General features: G+C 38.4%; 1 protein-coding gene across 1 annotated transcript in view; it reads right to left on the reverse strand.

Annotated features, from left to right (window-relative positions):
• Positions 1–354: 354 nt before the first annotated feature.
• The window catches only part of GPR63 (G protein-coupled receptor 63), a 51,871-nt gene continuing 31,670 nt past the window's right edge, over positions 355–20,555 (reverse strand). Inside the window, exon 2 of the mRNA XM_059401085.1 lies at positions 355–5,959. Within this exon, the coding sequence (XP_059257068.1) occupies positions 4,556–5,815 (1,260 nt within the window). The 5' untranslated portion in view covers positions 5,816–5,959 and the 3' untranslated portion in view covers positions 355–4,555. The remainder of the gene's footprint in view (positions 5,960–20,555) is intronic.

Below are 20,555 nucleotides of genomic sequence, written 5' to 3' on the forward strand. Positions count from 1 at the left end.
GCAAGAACCTGAAACTCATATATAAAAACTGGCATTTCCTATAGATTTAAAAGTGAATTTTAGAAAGAACTTGGGTTTTACACATGGAAGTGCAATCTGAAATCATTTTATCAAAATAGGAGCAGACATTGTCATAGCTTTGCCAAGTGAAAAACCAATTTTAAATAATTCAGGAGTAAAATTTCCATAATTCTCCTAGAGAGAATTCCTTAAAACCGTTTCTTAATACTAGTGGTCTTTTGCCAAGTTTCATCTCATCTTTAACTTCTCTGAGAACTTCTAAAACTAGAATATAATTATATACACACAGGCTTTGAGAGCTAATTTGAAAATAAAAACCCAAAGGAAGCAGGATTTGAAACTCAACTCAAATTTTAATTTAACAGAAAGTATTACTCATGACAAATCTTTCTAAGATAAGATGAAGTAGTCCTTTAAAAAAAAACTCCACTTTTAGAAATGTTAAATATTTATTCATTTTCTTATTGGGAGCTCTTTTCCTGGTTGTAATAACAATATCCACAAATAACCATACTTTATTCCATTCTTGAATTATAACTCAAAATTCAAAATGGTTTTCTTTTTCCGTATGGGTCACATACTACTGTAAAATAAATTAATTTTAATTACAAAGGACTAGTACCATTATATAGTTAAGAAATGTATTACCATTTACCTGTAATAACAAACATGTGCTTTGATACTTTTATTATTTGAAAACTGAGTCTTCAATGAAGGCAGTTTAGCAGGACTATGGTTGTGAAAATAAATTTGAATTTAGCAGTCCTTTAAACTTAAAAACCATAGTAGAATAAAATGTCAAGCAAGTAGAAATTTTTCTGTGATATATACATAAATATTTTCATGTAAACAAAGCAAAGAGTAAGAACAAATTAAATACCTTTGTCAGCAACTGAAATTATACAATAAGTAAAAAGATTATTTTATTTTCTTCATGCTTCCATTGAACACGACTGGCATAGGAAGAGCAATGGGAAATTCAATGAATTTTACATTCCCCTCATACTCTTCTGGAGATTATATACAGTAATGACAACTGTCTAGAAGAAAATAAAACATTAGCAGAACTAGACTCTTGGAAGTCATGACTTTCAAATACTAAATGGGCTCCCTTTGCTCTAGCGTGAGACAACATGGCCTATCAGAATTTTGCCAACTGAAAGATATAGCTAATACCTGCGAGACTCAGCACTAACACATGTGGCAGCAAATTAGGCACAACGATGTATAGATTTTCCTCTCAATGTGGATGACCCATGCACTAGGAGATAATGGCTTCCAACACTAACATTTTTGTATAAAACAGACAATCTTAAAATTGGTATATTTTCAACAGGAGTGTTTCTTGAAGCACCCCAGGACCCAGGGACCCGCATGGAAATCAGAGTGCTCAAAGACATAGTGTGCATTCTTGGGCCCAACCCCAGTTCCTCTGGGGAACCCGGACCTCTGCATTGTTAACAAGCTCCCCTAGAAATACTTGGACACAAATTCCTATTAAAGTTTGAATATCACTACTCCAGGCTATTGGGGATTTCTTTTGACTCTTTCCCTTGATCGCAGATATTTCACGATCTCTCTCATGCCTCTTACTTATTCACCAGAAGGAAAAGGAAAACAGAAATATTTCTGATTATATCTGTCAGTGGCAATAATCAATAGTGGTCTTTTTCCCCCTCAAGAAAACACAGGGGTATAGGCAAAATAAGATTTTGTACCTAAATTTTGCAAAGGTACATCAGAGTATATTTTTTTAAAGCTTCCAAAATGTATACATAACAAACACATTCAAAATGGTTTGTAAACCGCCCCCTATCAAGAGTCTCTGGTGCAAACAGAACCACTGCTGAGTGGTGGTGCTGAGTTCCCACTAAGGTCCCGCACAGTCTTCTCTCACAAACAGGGAGCATCTCAGCAGGCATCCCAAGTTCTTGCTCTTGCTCTAGCCCAACAATGCACTGCCTACCGGGAAGCACAGAAGTACCCAAGAACTGCTCATAAAAAAGGACAAAGGAAACAAAGGTCAGCGTCAACTCCTATCACTAAAGGAGTCTCAAGACCCACTGCCAATATGGGAGATGAATACAGATCATGCTGACTTTCCTCAAACAAAGTCTCATTTCAAAGAGACATTATCCGCTTGCAATCCAGTCTATATTGAAAGTGGAAAGCATGATACACCTCGCAGGTGCGCCTATGTATCTACTACTACAGTGTTTATATTCTGTAAGATCCCTAATAGACAAAAACAATTTTAACCTATGAATAATACAAATTAGAAACCAAAGAGGTAGGTGACTATCAGCAAAGGCTGATCCCAAGACAACATGCTGAGTAAGTCCTTTGAGTCCCAAAAGAGTTCTTTACCAGGAAAATGAGTTCTAATACCATCACAACTGCCTTGAGAGCAGGCTTCCTCAGGTCACGATGTCATCAATCTTCCAAAGTCCTAATTCCTGATACTGTGCTATGTATGGGCTCTTCTGACATTCAGTAGACATTCCATTTGGAGAAACAGCTAATAAGTAAACTGCAAAGAAATAATACTGGAGACCAGATATTGATGCTGAGGTCAGCCGAGCTCTTCACAAATCTCTACTCTCACATGGAGGAAAGCACATTAGAGTTGGGCAAGAGTCATCTAATCCAACTCTGTGGTTGTAAAAATGAAGAAAGAAAGGCTCATTTTTCCCACTGGCTCACACAGTACTAAAATGTTGAAAAGATGCTATAAAAAATCCCGAAAGTGTTCATGTTAACTCAGCTACTTGGCCACCATGATGTGGCAAAAAGGCTATACTTTCAACCCTTATGACTTTAGTCTGCAGTCCCATCGCCATCAGCTGCTTTATAAAGTGTGTCAGTGGCCACAGAGCAAGGGGACAAAAGACTCTGGATGTACCTAGGGCGGGGGGTGGGGGAGGGTAGGTGGTCAGCAAGAGAAAAATAATTTGAAACCCCAGACCTGCCCTATTAAAACTTGCTCTATGTTCAGACCAGGACTTATCTTTGCTTCTTTGTAGAAGACACACTCTTGAGCACATTCACAAACTCCAGCTCTGTTATGGGCCAGCCCTCAGGCAACAGTGCTATTTTGTCCAGAACATTTAGACATAGCTGGGCACCTGGAAACCTTGGACCCTGCAAGGCTAAGACCTACATGCAGCTGTATTTAACTTCTCTGTAATCGTCAGTCACTTATTTTGCAAACTAAAAAACAAACAAACAAACAAACAAACCCAACTGTATTTCTTTATAGCCTTACTTGTCTAAGATTTTTAAGTTCCACTGTAAAAGGGTTGTGAGTGAATTTTTTTCTATTTTCCACACTTTCTGTAATGTTTTCATATTTTTTTAGTAGTAAAAAAATGATACTACTTTTAAAAGGAAGATCTTAGTGCTAATAAAAAATGCTACACAAAGTTCCCTCTTGACTATGAAATACTTAAATCTGAATGATGTGTCCACGTGGCAGAGAAGACCAGCAGTCTCAGGATGCTGACACACTTTTTTGGATTCCAGCTCTACCATTAACCTTGGGCAGGATTTTCATCTCTCTGAGACTTACTTTCTTTGTAAAAAAGAAAAAAAAAAATACCTACCTCACAAGATGCTGTAAGGATAAAGATGCACAGTACCTGGAAGATGGTAGGGGTCTAATGGTAGGTCCTTCTCCCCACTGGGACTCCATGAGAAGCACAGAGTGAAAGGAAATACCACAGCCCACACCAGCTACCCCCTCACTGCATCCTATTTAAATTCACAAAGATGCTCTGTCTTCTCAAATTGGCTCTGAAGCATCACTATTGTGCTTAGAAAAATGTCTACATTTTTATGTTCTCTCCTTTAAAACTGGACATGCAGATAAAACATTTCTTAAAAACCTATCTTCCTAGAAATGATAATGCAGTGTCCCCTAAAGCACAACATGTCATGTGTAAAAACAATTCTGAAAAGCATGACTGAACTAGTTTGTACATTATTTCTTAAAGTGCACCAAAGTAAATATTAATGACCTTTAAAATTTCACTAACCCGCTTGGGTTATTTATTTATTTTATTTAATAAAGGTGAATATTTATCTACTGAGATGTGTGTGGTTTTGGCTCCCATGTGATGGCAAAAAGCAGCAATGTCTTCCAGGAAAAAAAAAAAAATGACAAACTCAATTAAGCATACCTTAGCAGCATATAAAACACCTACAATTCAATGTAACCACGGGCTCAATAAAGCACAATCTTTGATTCCTACTTCAAAAACAAAATCAGTCAAAGAAACAAAACACCATCTCCCCACCTTAAATCAAGGATTTCGCTTGAACCCTGGAGGTAACATCTGTGATCATTTCCCTATTGTGTATCCTTGGTAATAGAATTATAACTAATCACCATTCTTCCTTTACACTGCGCGCACACACGCACACACACACAAACCCTATAAAAACCGGTAAGGTATACTTGTAGAACCCATGGGATAGAAAGTTCAAAGTCAGATAAAGAGCAACCAACACCCCAAATGTCAGGCAGTGCCAATATTCACACCACTGTCCGGTGTTCCCCACACACATAGACAGCACTGGGACGTATCCGCCGCCTCGTGTGACCAGGAAGACGTGGCAAAAACTTGAAGGACTTGGGCATCATGTCCAGGCAGGCGTCGTGGAATTTCTTAATCCTCCAGTAGTAAATCAGTGGGTTCAATGCAGACTTGAGGTAGCAAAGCCAGAGTAGCCAGGTGCTAATCTCAAAAAAGTTGTGCTTATAGTAAAAGTGCTTACTGAACGTTGCCACAAGGCTGTAAGTGGTGAATGGGGCCCAGCAGACGATGAAGACAGCAAAGAGAATCAAGATGGTGGTGAAGGCACGCGTTTTAAAGCCCATGTCAATGCTCATCTGGAAGGGTCTCTGTAGACTCATGAGACCCAACTTGCTGGCCTGGCTGAGGCATATACCCTCCGGGTAGCTGTGGATCCTCAAGGCATTGTGCCGAAGGGTGTTGAGGATGCCCATAAATGAATACAGGATCACCAGGAAGGGAATGAAGAAAGAAACCAGAGAAATCAAAATCACGTAAGCTTGGTAACCCGGATCAGTGGTATATCCAAACACACACTGTGGGGCTCGGGAAGGGATCTGCAGGTCAGGGTTTCCTACAGCCAAAGGAAAAGCTATACAGAAGGAGGCTGCCCAAGACACTGCAATCAGAATCTTAGCCCTATATGGATTTAGCTTATCCTGCCTCTGGACTATAATAAGGAACCTATCGATGCTAATGATGAGCAGGATGGCTACTCCCTCTATCACAAACAACCAGAAAAACATAGCAGACACCCTACAGAAGAATTTCCCAAAAATCCATCTTGTAGTAAGAATAGTTACCAAGGCAAAGGGCATGTTCAGCACTGCCAGCAACATGTCTGCAAATGCCAGGCTGGCAAGGAGGATGTTAATTGCAGAGCGCATGGCAGCTTTTTGGTAAACCATCAGGCAAACGACCAAGTTCCCAAGAAAAGACACAGACAGAATAAATATCATTATAGCAGAAAGGATGATCTGGAGAGGCAAGTTTAGGCTCTTAAAAACTGCTGGTGTTGGGGGTACGGCTGTGCTATTCATGGTCAAAGAACTCATCCCCGTGGGAGCCATCGTTTCCATGCTGTATCTGAGCAGTGGGCCAAGGCCGGGATGTTGGAATGGTGGAGGGACCGTAATGTTCACATAAGTGTTTTCATAGACTACAAATGTTGTGTTGGTTGCCCCGGTATGGGACGCAGTCAACACTGCAGAGAAGACCATGGTTTCAATAGGATGGAAGGTGCTGGCAGAGATATGGGTATTCTTCAAGCATTTCAACACAGAGCAGCAGTATCATGTTTCATTGATGGGTCTGGAAACACATTCTGGAAAAGAGAGCTCCACCTTCCACAGCAGTCCTTTTGCCTGAAAACAAGCCCAAAACACAAAAAGCCAATGAGAAATGGGCTTTGGAAATAACATTTGACTTCTTACCTTTCATCATGAAGGATCAGTTTTTTAAAACCTTGAAAAGTACTTACGCCTCTGGCCTATTCAGTGCTAAAATATGGTTGTTCTGTTTTATATTTGTTAACCACGATGGAATTTTCATGACATTTATATATAAAGTGAAAATGAAGAGAATCAGAAATGTATCATTGCCTCAAAGGCAAAAGTTATAACCTTCCTGTTAATTTTTCTTTTAAATTTCCAATGGCAGCATGGTCTTTCCACAGTCACTATTAATATAGTCTTTAGTATCTGGTTCTCCTGAAAGTACTAATATCTTTCCTAAAAACTCTTAAGTACAGGTTCATATTCCATTTTTACAGTAACACAAAACTATTCAGCAAAGAACACTGAACTCAGTTTCCCATTGATTGCACTGTAATCACACACTTTTGTTCTAACAGCCATATAAGAAGGTACTAGGTTATTTTCTATAAAGGTCTGAAAGAAGTTCCTGGCTTTCCATTTTTGCATGTTTCTTCTCAGAAATCCCTACACCAACCATACAGGAGGAGTTATTCAAGAGGAGAAAAAAGCTGTATGTAAAAAGTCTGGGTCATATTTTCAAGAGTTTTCTTTTCCTAAGCTCTCTTGTTTCTCACATTCTGTCTTCTGTACAATGTCCACTCATTTCCATCCTTTATTTCTGATTTACATATTTTATTGTCTCAATTTCTTCTCCCTAAAACCAACTTGATTGTGTGCTAGCAACTTGATAAAAGATATCAAACAAATAACAAAGATGGAGATTCTAAAGGAGATAACCAGAAAAACACTAAGATGTGGAGAGTGTATTATAAAACCTTTCAAAAATATTTGGTTATCTTTTTTTTTTAAGACTTTATTTTTAAGTAGTCTCCACACTCAACATTGGGCCCAAACTCACAACCCTGAGATCATGCATACTCTATCAGTTCAGCCAGCCAGGTGCCCCAAAGATATTTGGTTACCCTGCTCGTTTTATCACCTTTTTCTTATCCTTACCCTCAACTTATTATCAACCTTTGCAACCCTAGTATTTTCCATAAGGAGCTTTCTTAATCTACTATTTTAATAAACCACTTTTATGGCAAAAGCTCTCTCTTCTTTCCTGGGGAGGCAACCTCTCTCCAAAGAAAGACCTCTCTTTGGGTTGATGAGTAGATTCCTTTAATAAATCTTGAAGATTGAGGGAAAAATAAATGCATGGAAGCTTAAATCACCACTGTAATTTGCACATTTTTTGAGCTTAGAATAAAGTCATCAATTTTAGGGTAAAATGCAAATAAGTTCACTTTTTCATTTCTTGGGCTATGAAGGATGGAGGCATCGCATTTGCAAGACCCAAGATCCAGCACTCTAGCTAAATCACAGGCTATCTGCCATACTTTTATCTCTCTACAATCCCCTCTTCGTTGTCCAGGGCTGACTTTATGAATAAAAATACTAATCTGTTTGCTCAAATACTTATTTTACTATTTACTCCTATTTTTATAGCTTAAGTTCTTTGTCCCTATTAGCTTTCATCCACCTTCACATGTTCACTTTGAAATGCAAAATATAAACAAGAGGACACACTAATCTATTAATTCTCAAACTTTATTAACCACAAAAGTCCAATGATTAGGGGGCAGTGGTAGCTGGAAAGCTTTACAACATAATCACCATAAGTCTCTTTAAAATTACCTAAATATAATAATTAACTAATTAAAATGATCTAAATATACATACAAATAAGAATAAAGACTGTGCTTGCAACATAAATCAGTTTCAACACAAGTCTATCTCTAAAGAAAAATTATAAATAGGCAAATGTGTATCTTAAGCCTAACAATTCTAATTGTGCTTGACCAAGTAAAACAAACATGTCTCCATCCTGAAGTGGTACACACTTTATAATTTATTTTTTCTCACTGAGGTATAATTGACATGTAATTTTATTTCGTTTCATTTGTACAACATATTCAATATTTACATACATACTGAGAAATGATCACAGTAAGTTTAGTTCACAACCATCACCACAGAGTTATGAAAAAAAATTTTTCCTGTGATGAAAATTTTTAAGATCTACTCTCTCAGCAACTTTCATGTATGCGATACAAAATTATTAACTATAGTCATCACGCTATACATTTTATCCCCATGACTTATTTAATGTATCATTGGAAGTTTGTACCTTTTGACCCCCTCACTCATTTCACCCACTTCTACCTTCTGCCTTTGGCAACCGCTAATCTCTTGTTCTCTTCTATCTCTGAGTTCGGGTTTTTCTTATTTTTTGCTTGTTTGTCTTAGACTCCACATATAAGACAGATCATACAGTATTCATCTCTGACTTGTTTCACTTAGTATAATGCCTTCAAGGTCCATCCATGTTGTTGTAAATGGCAAGATTGCATTCTCTCTATGACTATTCCATTGTGTATATATACAATTTCTTTATCCATTCATCCATCAATGAACACTTGAGTTGTTTCCATAGCTTGGTTATTGTAAATAATGTTGCAATGAACAAGGGGGTGCATATATCTTTCTAATTTAGTCTCTTTGTTTTCTACAGATAAATACCCGAGAGTGCAATTGCTGAATATTTGGCATTCTATTTCTAATTTTTTGAATTTTCATATTTTTTCCATAGTGGCTGCACCAATTTACATTTCCACCAACAACATATGATGGTTCCTTTTTCTCCACCTCCTTACCAATACTTATTTCTTGTCTTTTTGATAGTAGCCATTTTAACAAGTATGAGGTGGAATCTCACCAGTTTTGATTTGCATTTCCCTGATGATAAGTGATGCTGAGCATCTTTCATTTACCTGTTGGCCATCTGTATATATTCTTTGGGAAAATGTCTATTCAGATCCTCTGCCCACTTTTTGTTAGGATTTTTTTTTTTTTTTGCTATTGAAATTGCATGAGTTCTTTATAAATTTTGGATATTAACTCCTTATCAGATACATGATTTCTAAATATTTTATCCCATTCAGTAGGCTGTCTTTTCATTTTGTTAATGGCCACACTTTGAAACACTTTGTTGTTCAATCATGTTGAGGAACAAAACAAAACCACAATTTAAAAGATGTTTTTTAGGTTGTTACATAAACATATATAGTCATAATATTTTTCTGCCATCAAAGCCCCCCTTTACTATAAAAACTTCCAACTTAATTCATTCCATTATTCATTCACTAAATATTTAAGTACCAGGTATGTCCCATGCACTAAAGAGACGGCAATGAACAAATAGTTTGAACTTCTGGTTAAAAAGGGCAGACCAGGGGCACCTGGGTGGCTCAGTGGGTTGACCCTCTCTGCCTTTGGTTCGGGTCATGGTCTCGGGGTCCTGGGATCAAGCCACCGTTGGGCTCTCTGCTCGGCAGGGAGCCTGCTTCACCCCCTTCTCTGCCTGCCTCTCTGCCTACTTTTGATCTCTGTCAAATAAATAAAATCTTTTAAAAAATAAATTAATTAAATTAAATTAAAAGGGCAGACTGATCACAGATCCTGCATTTCAAAACCACACTGAAATGACAGGAAAGGGATTTTTTTTTAAACAAAATGTACAATCCCAAAGGACGAAAGGTATGAATGAAAAACACATCAACAGATAAGGAATTTTTTTTAAGTGTCGTAAGATAAAAAGCAGATGGAGTAGCTGACTGAACAGAGCAGAAAACTCTCTATCCTCAGTATTTTCAGGGAAATATGCTTAGAAGTAGCTGACACACCCTGTAGGGCAGCTGTGGATTGGAAGGCACCAGTTCCCACAGAAAGTGTAGGTGGCACTAAAAACTGTTACACTGCCTAAAAATCTATCTCCAGTGCCAGGAAGGAGAACAACCCTCCACACCCAGGTCTCCCCTCCACTGAGCAACCACATGAAAGCACACACGCCATTACAGCAGCCCAAGTCTGTGGCACAACCAAATCTGATGAGCATAAACTTGAGACTATGAGTGCAGAGCTGAAAACAGGAAGACTGACTGAATGTCTGCACATTCCACAGGAGAACCTAGCCTTCTTCTCTACCCTGTTCCCACAGTGCCAGCAGCCTGGTATATGCTATTCATACAAGGCTAAAATGTTTGGATATTCCAGTAACTAAAAAGCCCAAAGGAAACATTTCTAGATTCTAACATTTGATGGTACCCCAACAAAATTCTAGCATGGTGCCCAATCACCTTGTATACTGAAGCCCATCTACTCTCAAGCCCAACCCATGCACGCAGACTTTCTAATCAGCTTTTCGATGCCTATTAAATATAAATTATCAATTTTTCTAATATATAAAGAATCTACAAAGGAATTAAGCAAACACAATTTTGTAATTAAACATTAAGGAAAAGAACCTGAATTTATAGTATCAAGGAACATTGCATGCACTTACAATGTCTTCTCCCTGGAATCTACAGTATTCCTCATTCATTACACTTCTGGCTCACCACAGTGTAAATGTAAATATTCTCTGGCCTTCTTCCTTTCTTAGTGGGAAGCAAACAACCGAAGCAAAGCTTTGAATAATCACAGCAACTACGTTAAAAGATTCCTTCCTCCAGGACTTCTCATCAAATACTACTGTGATCTGGAGTTACTGTTGAATTTTATATTAGATTAAATAAAAGTTTTATAATCAAAATTTGCATTTCCAAAACATAAAACAAAATTTGCATTTCCAAAAGAAATGGGACAGTAGCAACATGAGAACTAGAAAAGGAGCATAGTTTGATAATATCTGCATAAGAGTTTAATGTTTAATCTAATCTAGACTAGCCTTTATTTGTCATTTGGTGGAAACTCTTACTACATTGTCCAAATAAGAAAAACTGAAATAATCAGAATTTTTTGGGACTGTCCAATCTGGCTCTGAATTGGCCCTCATTCCTGAAGACCCAAAATGGTAACAGGTGGCACCATTCAAAAGGCTTATGGAAATCACGTAATTAATGGAGTTTGGGCTCAGTTCCAACTCCCACTCATCCCAGAACTCATGCCATCCTTATTTTCTGAAATACGGAGTTGGAACAGACATAGCAATGGGAAGATTCCCTCATTGGTTCCTTGATGTGTAGGGCTACAATTGTAAGAAAGAAAGAAAGAAAGAAAGAAAGAAAGAAAGAAAGAAAGGAAGAAAGAAAGAAAGAAAGAGAGAAAGAAAGAAAGAAAGAAAGAAGGAAGAAAAGAAAAGAGGTCAAGTACAAACTTCTAGTGCTGTCTCTACCTGTGAAAATAGTCAAAAACACTTCACTCTTGCAGAAATTGCAGATGTTAGGATCACTATCAAGGACCTGAAGGATGAAGGTGATCATTCCTAGCACATCCACATTCAACTTGCCTGTTGGCCTTATAGAAAACAGATGGATTTTGTAGAGAGCAGATGCTGTACCAGATGTGACTTCATTGCTGGAGTAAGTCAACACAATCCCCAGCTCTGGCACACAGCGATTGATCTGGCAAATTGTTATTTTTTTTCTCTATATGTGTTAGCAAAGAACACCTGAGCAGTTTGCTTCCAGCTGGCACCCTGCTGTCCTATCCCAGAGCTATCAATTCTTCCAGCATACTGTCATAATCTAGTCCACAGGGATCCCACTTGTCTCTCCATTCCACAGAACACTATGCTTACCATTACATGCTGAGTGAACAATAAACAGTATCTACTCTACAAATATTGGTAAGATACATATGTGCTAGAGGGTGGGGAATGATTCCTACAAACTTCAAAGGCCTGCCATCTTAGTACATTTTCTAGGAGTATTGTACTATGTCAAAATCTCTCCTCCTAGGTGATAGCTGGCTCTCCCTCTCACTAAAATAGAACCCCCTGCCTCTTAGTAGGCTTTTTCGAATTTTGAAGGCATCATATACCTTATATAGGTATGTTATTCTAATCCATTTATCAAGTAGCTTGAGAATCTGCCAGCTTTGAGTGGGATATCTGAAGTTTGAGTGGGCTGCCAGGGCAGCTGCTCTGCCACTTGGGCTATACGACCCAGATTCACTGGTGTTTAACATCTCTGGGACAGATGGGGATTCTGGATGGCATTTGGCAAGTCTGCTATAGGTGAATCACAACACAGATCTCTGGGATTTTAGAACAAAGCTATGCAATGAGAGCACTCCACATGAATTTGGTGTTGACCGACCTCCTGAAGTCATAACGTTGGGTGTGCACAGAGCATTTCAACCTTAAGCAGAAGTAGCGTATATGAAATCAGGCCTGGCAGGTCCCAAAGGCACAGCTAGGTAACATGAGCAAGTGGCTCCGATTCCCAGAGCTCCTATTCTTGCTGCATTGGTCCTCTCTTCAAACTTCATCTGTAATATTCTTAAAAAAAATAAATTCTTTTCTCCTGAGTTTTGCTAAGAAGTATAATGTCAAAGAATGTCTTAAGCTTTTTGGATACAAATTAGCTTTTTACAGGTGCTGCTTTTTCACAGCACCTCTATGAGATTATTACTATTAAAATTCCCATTTTAAGGATGAGGAAACTAAACTATGACATGACAACAAATTAGATAACTTAAAAGAAAAGGATAGATTCCTTAGAAACGTACAACTTATGAAGACCGAATTATAAAGTTAACAGAAAACCTGAACAGACCAATAATGAGCAAGGACAGTGAATCGGTAATCAAAAAACAAAAAAGCTTGGTCAGTTAAGCATCTACCTTCTGCTCAGGTCATGACCAAGCCCCACATCGGGCTTCCTGCTCAACAGAGAGCCTGTTTCTCCCTTTTCCCTCTGCCCCTCCACCCCCACTAATGCACGTGTGCATGTTCTCTATCTTAAATAAATAAATAATAAAATGCAATAACCACCTATAGCACACTTCACCCATGGAGAAGAAGGCGAGTAGCAAACCATCCAGACTGTGGGCTATATCAACAATGGGTCCAGCACAGGACTAGGCTCCCATCAGAGACCTCAGACCGTTCCCGGTCTCATCTCACTGTACCCATCCTAAGGGATGGCCTTGAGTCCACTGAGCCCAGGCTACTGGGAAGAGTCGAAGAGCACCAATTAGAAACAACTACTGCTCAAAATCAATGAAATAGAAAGCAAAAGAATAGTAGAATAGATCAAAGAAACTAGGAACTGGTTCTTTGAAAGAATTAATAAAATTGACAAACTTTTGGCCAGACTTATAAAAAAGAAAAGAGAAAGGACCAAAATAAATAAAATCATGAATGAAAGAGCAGAGATCACAACCAACACCAAAGAAATGCAGTTATAAAAATGCATTATGAGCAACTATATGCGAGCAAATTAGACAATCTAGAAGAAATGGATGCATTCCTAGAGACGCATAAACTACCAAACTACCAAAACTGAACTAGGAAGGAATAAAAAAACCTGAACAGACCCATAACCAGTAAGGAGACTGAAGCAATAATAAAAAAATCTCCCAACAAACAAGAGTCCAGGGCCAGTTGGCTTCCCAGGGGAATTCTACCAAATATTTAAAGAAGAATTAATACCTATTCTTTTGAAACTGTTCCAAAAACACAGAAATGGAAGGAAAATTTCCAAACTCATTTTATGAGGCCAGCATTATTTTGATCCCAAAACCAAAGAAAGATCCTATCAAAAAGGACAATTACAGACCAATATCCCTGATGAACATGGATGCAAAAATTTTTCACCAAAATACTAGCCAATAGGATCCAACAGTACATTAAAAGGATTATTCACCATGACCAAGTGGGATTTATTCCTGGGCTGCAAGGTTGGTTCAACATCCACAAATCAATCCATGTGATACAATACATTAATTAAAGAAAGAACAAAACCTGTATGATACTCTCAATAGATGCTGAAAAAGCATTTGACAAAGTACAGCATCCTTTCTTGATCAAAACTCTTCGAAGTGTAGGAACAGAGGGTACATACCACAATATCATCAAAGCCATTTATGAAAACCCACAGTGAATATCATTCTCAATGGAGAAAAACTGAGAGCTTTACCCCTAAGGTCAGGAACACGGCAGGGATGTTCATTATCACTACTGCTATTCAACATAGTACTAGAAGTCCTAGCCTCAGCAATCAGACAACAGAAAGAAATTAAAGGCATCCACATCAGCAAAGAAGTCAAACTCTCACTCTTAGCAGATAATATGATATTTTGGGTGAAAAACCCAAAAGACTCTACCCCAAAACTGCTAGAACTCATACAGGAATTCAGTAAAGTGTCAGGATTATAAAATCAATGCACAGAAATCAGCTGTATTTCTATTCACCAACAGCAAGACAGAAGAAAGAGAAATTAAGGAGTCAATCCCATTTACAATTGGACCCCAAGCCATAAGATACCTAGGAATAAACCTAACCAAAGAGGCAAAGAATCTTTAACCAGAAAACTATAAAGTACTCATGAAAGAAATTGAGGAAGACACAAAGAAATGGAAAAACGTTTCATGCTCATGGATTGGAAGAATAATTATTGTGAAAAGGTCTATGCTACCTAAAGCAATCTACATATTTAATGCAATCCCTATCAAAACACCAGCAATTTTTTTCAAAGAAATGGAACAAATAATCCTAAAATTTACATGGAACCAGAAAAGGCCCCAAATAGCCAGAGGATTGTTGAAAAAGAAAACCAAAGTTGGCGGTATCACAATTCAAGACTTCAAGCTCTATTACAAAGCTATAATCATCAAGACAGCATGGTACTGCCACAAAAACAGACACATAGATCAATGGAACAGAAATGAGAGCCCAGAAATGGACCCTCAACTCTATGGTCAACTAATCTCCGACAAAACAGGAAAGAATGTCCAATGGAAAAAAGACAGTCTCTTCAACAACAAAAAAAGTCTCTCCAAAAGAAGACAGCCAGATGCAGAAGAATGAAATTGGACCATTTCCTTACAACACACACAAAAATAGACTCAAATGGATGAAAGACCTCAATGTGAGACAGGAATCCATCAAAATCCTTGAAAAGGACACAGGCATCAACCTCTTTGACCTCAGCTGCAGCAACATCTTCCTAGTAAGTTCACCAAAAGCAAGGTAAACAAGGGCAAAAATGAGCTAATCAGACTTCATCAAGATAAAAAGCTTTTGTACAGCAAAGGAAACAGTCAACAAAAGCAAAAGACAACTAACAGAATGGAAGAAGATATTTGCAAATGACATATCAGATAAAGGGTCAGTATCCAAAATCTATAAAGAACTTATCAAATGAAATGGGCAGAGGATATGTACAGACATTTCTGCAAAGAAGACATCCAGATGGCCAAGAGACACATGAAAAAGTGCTCAACATCACTTGGCATCAGGGAAATACAAAATAAAACCATTCACACCAGTCAGAATGGCTAAAATTAACAAGTCAGGAAACAAAAGATGTTGGCAAGGATTCCCACTGTTGGTAAGAATGCAAGCTGGTGCAGCCACTCTGGAAAACAGTATGGAGGTTCCTCAAAAAGTTAAAAATAGAGCTACCCTATGACCCGCAATTGTACTATTGGATATTTACCCCAAAGTGATCTGAAAGGGTGCATGAAACCCAATGTTTATAGCAGCAATGTCCACAATAGCCAAACTATGGAAAGAGCCTAGATGTCCATTGACAGATGAATGGATAAAGAACATGTAGTGTATGTGTGTGTGTGTGTGTGTATGTATATGTGTGTGTATATATACATATGTATATGTGTATATGTATATATATATATGTATACACACACGTATATATGTATACACACACGCAATGGAATATTATGCAGTCATCAAGAAAAAAAATGAAATCTTACCATTTGCAACAACTTGGATGGAACTAGAGAATATTATGCTAGGCAAAATAAGTCAATCAGAGAAAGACAATTATCATATGATCTCAGTGATATGAGGAATTTGAGAAACAAGACAGTGGATCATAGGGGAAGGGAGGAAAAAATGAAATAAGACAAAACCCAGAGAGGGACACAAACCATAAAAGACTCTTAATCTCAGGAAACAAAATGAGGGTTGCTGGAGTGGAGGGAGGTGGGAAGGATGGGGTAGCTGGGTGAGGGATATTGAGGATGGTATGTGCTCTAATAAGCACTGTGAATCATGTAAGACTGAGGAATCACAGATCTGTACCCCTGAAACAAATAATATAAGAAAGAAAGAGAGAGAGACAGACAGAAAGAGGAAGGAAGGAAGGAGAGAGAGAGAAAGAAAGAAAGAAAGAGAACTACTACTCTAGAACCCTTCTGTTCCTTAATGAGTGAAGTAAACACATAATTGGCAACTGGGAAAAACCAGGAGGACTCATGGAAAAATCCAAGTGTTCTGGCAAATTCCTATGTGACAGAGCAGAATAAAAACAGGTTAGAATTTGAAATATTGGCCTTATTCAGACTGTCTGCCTCTGTCTTGAATGAAATATAAATCTAAAAGAAAGGAGAAAAAGACTTAAGAGAAAGGAGAGCACTAGTCTTGACTTACAGAGCATCTCTCTCCCACTCTGGGACAGAGGCTGTGCTAAAGAAAAGGTCTTACACCACTATATTTTTCTGATACTTGCCACACTCCTAGCCAAAAAAGGAATTTCACTTGTCCCCAAAGCCTTCCACTCTTCACCCCTACCTTTCCTCTCATTCAAGAAAATAATTAAATGGAAAACAGAGAGGAAAGAAATTACATATCACACATAAATCCATATTCTTTGCCTTTATTAGACTCTGACTACGTATCTACAGATTCCCATTAGAAAAGAAGAATGGCAAACAGAGAACACTGGGTCGGAAGCAAATATTCTGAATATACTCCTGAGTTTTGTTATGAAGTAGGTGGAACCAGAAATAAAGAACCAAGCAGTTGACCTCAGAGGTAGCCCAAATTTTAACTTTATTTCATTAAAAATGACAGGAGCAGTCACTTTCATTGGGCAACCTGCTTTATAAGTAAAAAGAATAGTCCAGAGATAAATGTATACCACTATAAAGATATCTACTTTTTTTTTTTACTGGATTCTGTTATTTTTTGGTTTATCTGTAGGTAGAGCAAAAGGAAGCGTTGAACAAACTAACCAGAAGAAAATATGCCAACAATCAAGTGGAGTAGATGGGGTAGGAGAGGGCTTATTTGAAGTTATTTTTATAAAGAAAAAAAATCATCACTGAATCAAAATTTCACTTATTTTCAAAGTATATCTAACTTAAAATCTATATGCAATAAAGCTAAAGGGGAAAAACGCTGTGTGCACATTTTAAATGTGAACTATAAGCAGTGTTCTATTTATAACACTGTTCCATTCCCCATATATTTCTAATTCCAACCAGAATATTCACTACAAAAAAGAACTTTTCTCACTAGTGTTCCAAGGAACATTTAGTTCTTCCATGGACATTTAAAAAATTAGATTAATAAGCATGAGGATTTATTTGCATTCATGTTACTTTTCCCCATAAACACTGAGAAATTAAACTAAATGTCAGCAAGGGTCTGTATCAGAGAATGTTCTAAGTGACTTCTGATGACAATTAAAACTGAAATTCAAGCAGCAAGAAAGATCAGCATTTAATAGAAAAGTAAATTAATTGTAATTACAAACTAGGAAAATATATTTTTACGTGGTTAATAGAAGATTAAGGTTCTGGAACCTTTCTAAAAATACACGAAGCAATAAAAAAAATGATAAGCCCCACAGTGACAGGTTTTGTTCATATTCCTTTTGTCTCTTACTTCTAATTCGTATTCCTTGGCTCACATTTGTTAGGTCATTGTTCTGCTGAGAATCTTTACCTGCCTTGAAACTATTCTTGGGAAAAATGCTGGCCAATTTAATTTCATCAGCCTTTTTAAATAGTTCACAGATATGGTACTTACCTACCGCTAATGTTTCTTCACAATGGTGGTTTGTCTATAAATTCAACATTTGGAAGAAAATACCAAGGCTTATTTAATAGTGAAACTGGAATCTTAAATCATACTGCCTAGATCTATAACTTTCATTAAAACTTGAATATCTCCTCTTCTCACCCATAAACTATCTGCATAGGGCGAGGGGTAAAAATAAGTTTTATTTCTTCAGGGAGTAGACAGCATTCTGACTGAAATCCACATGCTAATCAAAAACAATAAAAATTCGGGGAACCTGGGTGGCTCAGTGGTTTAAAGCCTCTGCCTTCAGCTCCGGTCATGATCACAGGGTCCTAGGATCAAGCCCCCCATCAGGCTCTCTGCTCAGCGGCAAGCCTGCTTCCTCCTCTCTCCCTCTCTGCCTGCCTCTCTGCCTACTTGTGATCTCTGTCTGTCAAATAAATAAATAAAATCTTAAAACATATATATATTATTTCATTTGATTTTGAAAAACACAGGTTTTCAAAAAAGGTTTAAAAGCTCAGTTCTTTTCTTCTGTGCCATAAGCAATCTCTTCTTTGCCCAGTGCCATTACCCCTTGATGCAGGTACCTGCTGAGTGTGTTTTAACGTCCCAAACCTGACCTCTGGTCTCATGTATCCAACTGCTGCTCCCTTAGCATAACTCCCTGGACATCTCAAAGACACTTCAAACTGTGCATGTCCAATTAGATGTCGTCCCTCCCCACTCGGAGTTACCCCACACCAGTGTTCTCATGCTCAGTGACAACTGCCACCCACCTGGTTATACATGCCAGAAACAGGAGTCACCTTGACATCTACCACTATCAGCTATATAACTCAGTCCTTTCCCCAAGAATGATCAATTTTGACTGCTACCTATTATTCCTATGAAGCCACTCTTCTCCACCTCCTCTGCCATCATCATTCTGTTCCAAACTAACAACGACTCTCATGAGGCAGTACTTTTTGCCCGGGTTATTCACAACTGGATTCCCAACACCTAGGACTGTGCTACTGCACAGTTCGTGTTCAGTAAACCCTTGTCAAATGAACAAACCACCTCCCGCTACCACCTATCCCCATTCCCTGTTCACTTTGTGAATTCTTATCCTTCGATTCCTATGGAAGTCTCTGGATACCTGACCAAACTGCCCACCCCCATCCTATTGTCTCATTTCAACATGTACTTCTCAATGATAACACTCCAGTGAGCAGTCATTTTTTTTTTAAAGATTTTATTTATTTATTTGACAGATAGAGATCACAAGTAGGCAGAGAGGCAGGTAGAGAGAGAGGAGGAAGCAGGCTCCCCGCTGAGCAGAGAGCCCGATGCAGGGCTCAATCCCAGAACCCTGAGCTCATGACCTGAGCTGAAGGCAGAGGCTTAACGCACTGTGCCACCCAGGTGCCCCCCCAGTCAGCAGTCATTTTACAGGGATCCATCTCATCTTTTATTCATGCCTGTGACCAAGCCTGCCATGTTTCTGTCCCCCCGAGAGAGAAAAATCCATGAAAGCAGAAATGGGACATTTTTTCATCAGTACTGTATCCTTAAACTCAGTTAAGAGCCTCCCAATAAAATATACATTCAATAAAAAGCCAGGGGTGCCTGGGTGGCTCAGTGGGTTGAGCCTCTCTGCCTTCAGCTCGGGTCATGATCTCAGGGTCCTAGGACCGAGCCCCGCATCGGGCTCTCCACTCGGCGGGAGGCCTGCTTCCCCCTACCTCTGCCCGCCTCTCTTCCTACTTGTGATCTTTCTCTCTGTTAAATAAATAAATAAAATCTTTTTTTTTTTTTTAAGATTTTATTTATTTGACAGAGAGAGAAATCACAAGTAGGCAGAGAGGCAGGCAGATAAAGAGAGGGAGAGCAGGCTCCCTGCTGAGCAGAGAACCCAATGCGGGGCTTGATCCCAGGACACTGAGATCATGACCTGAGCCAAAGGCAGAGGCTTAACCCACTGAGCCACCCAGGCACCCCAATAAACAAAATCTTTAAAAAAATAAAAATAAATAAAAGCTACTAAATAACTTAAAAATTTCTGACATCATATTCATAGAGCAATGTCACCTTTTATATCCTGTTTATGACATCCTTAAAAGAAGAGTCTATTATAAAGCATTGCCTTTAAAGTTCTTTATTGAAACATTTGGTGTATCTTGTCTGTTTTGGAAGCAAGCTACTAAGATGAGCACAGGAATATAGAGAACAGACAAAATCAAGCACCTCCTGGAATCTGACCATTAGGGAAGTCTTTTTGTCCTCTAGGTAATGAGCCACAGAGTTGCTATAGTCTGAAAGTGTGTGTTGCCCACCCCCCCAAAAAAATTCAAATGTTGAAAACCTAATGGCTCATAGTGATAATATTAGGAGACAGGCCTCCGGGAAATGACTGAGTCATGATGGCAGAGCCCTCATGAATGGGGTTCATACCCTTATAAAAGAGGCCCCACAAAGTTCCCTTGCCATGAGAGGATCTAATGAGAAGTCAGTGATCTGCACCTGGAAGAGGGTCACGAACCCGAACATACTGACACCCTGATCTTGGACTTTGAGCCTCCAGAATTGTGAGAAAGAAGCTACCCAGGAAGTGGTATTTTGTTATAGTAGCCCAAACAGACTAAGATAAGAAAAAATAGATGAACACCATTATATTAAACCCATAGTCTAGAAACTATGTGAATGGAAGTATTAGGTTCATA

This window comes from Mustela nigripes, chromosome 5, assembly GCF_022355385.1.
Source record: "Mustela nigripes isolate SB6536 chromosome 5, MUSNIG.SB6536, whole genome shotgun sequence".
Taxonomy (NCBI): domain Eukaryota; kingdom Metazoa; phylum Chordata; class Mammalia; order Carnivora; family Mustelidae; genus Mustela; species Mustela nigripes.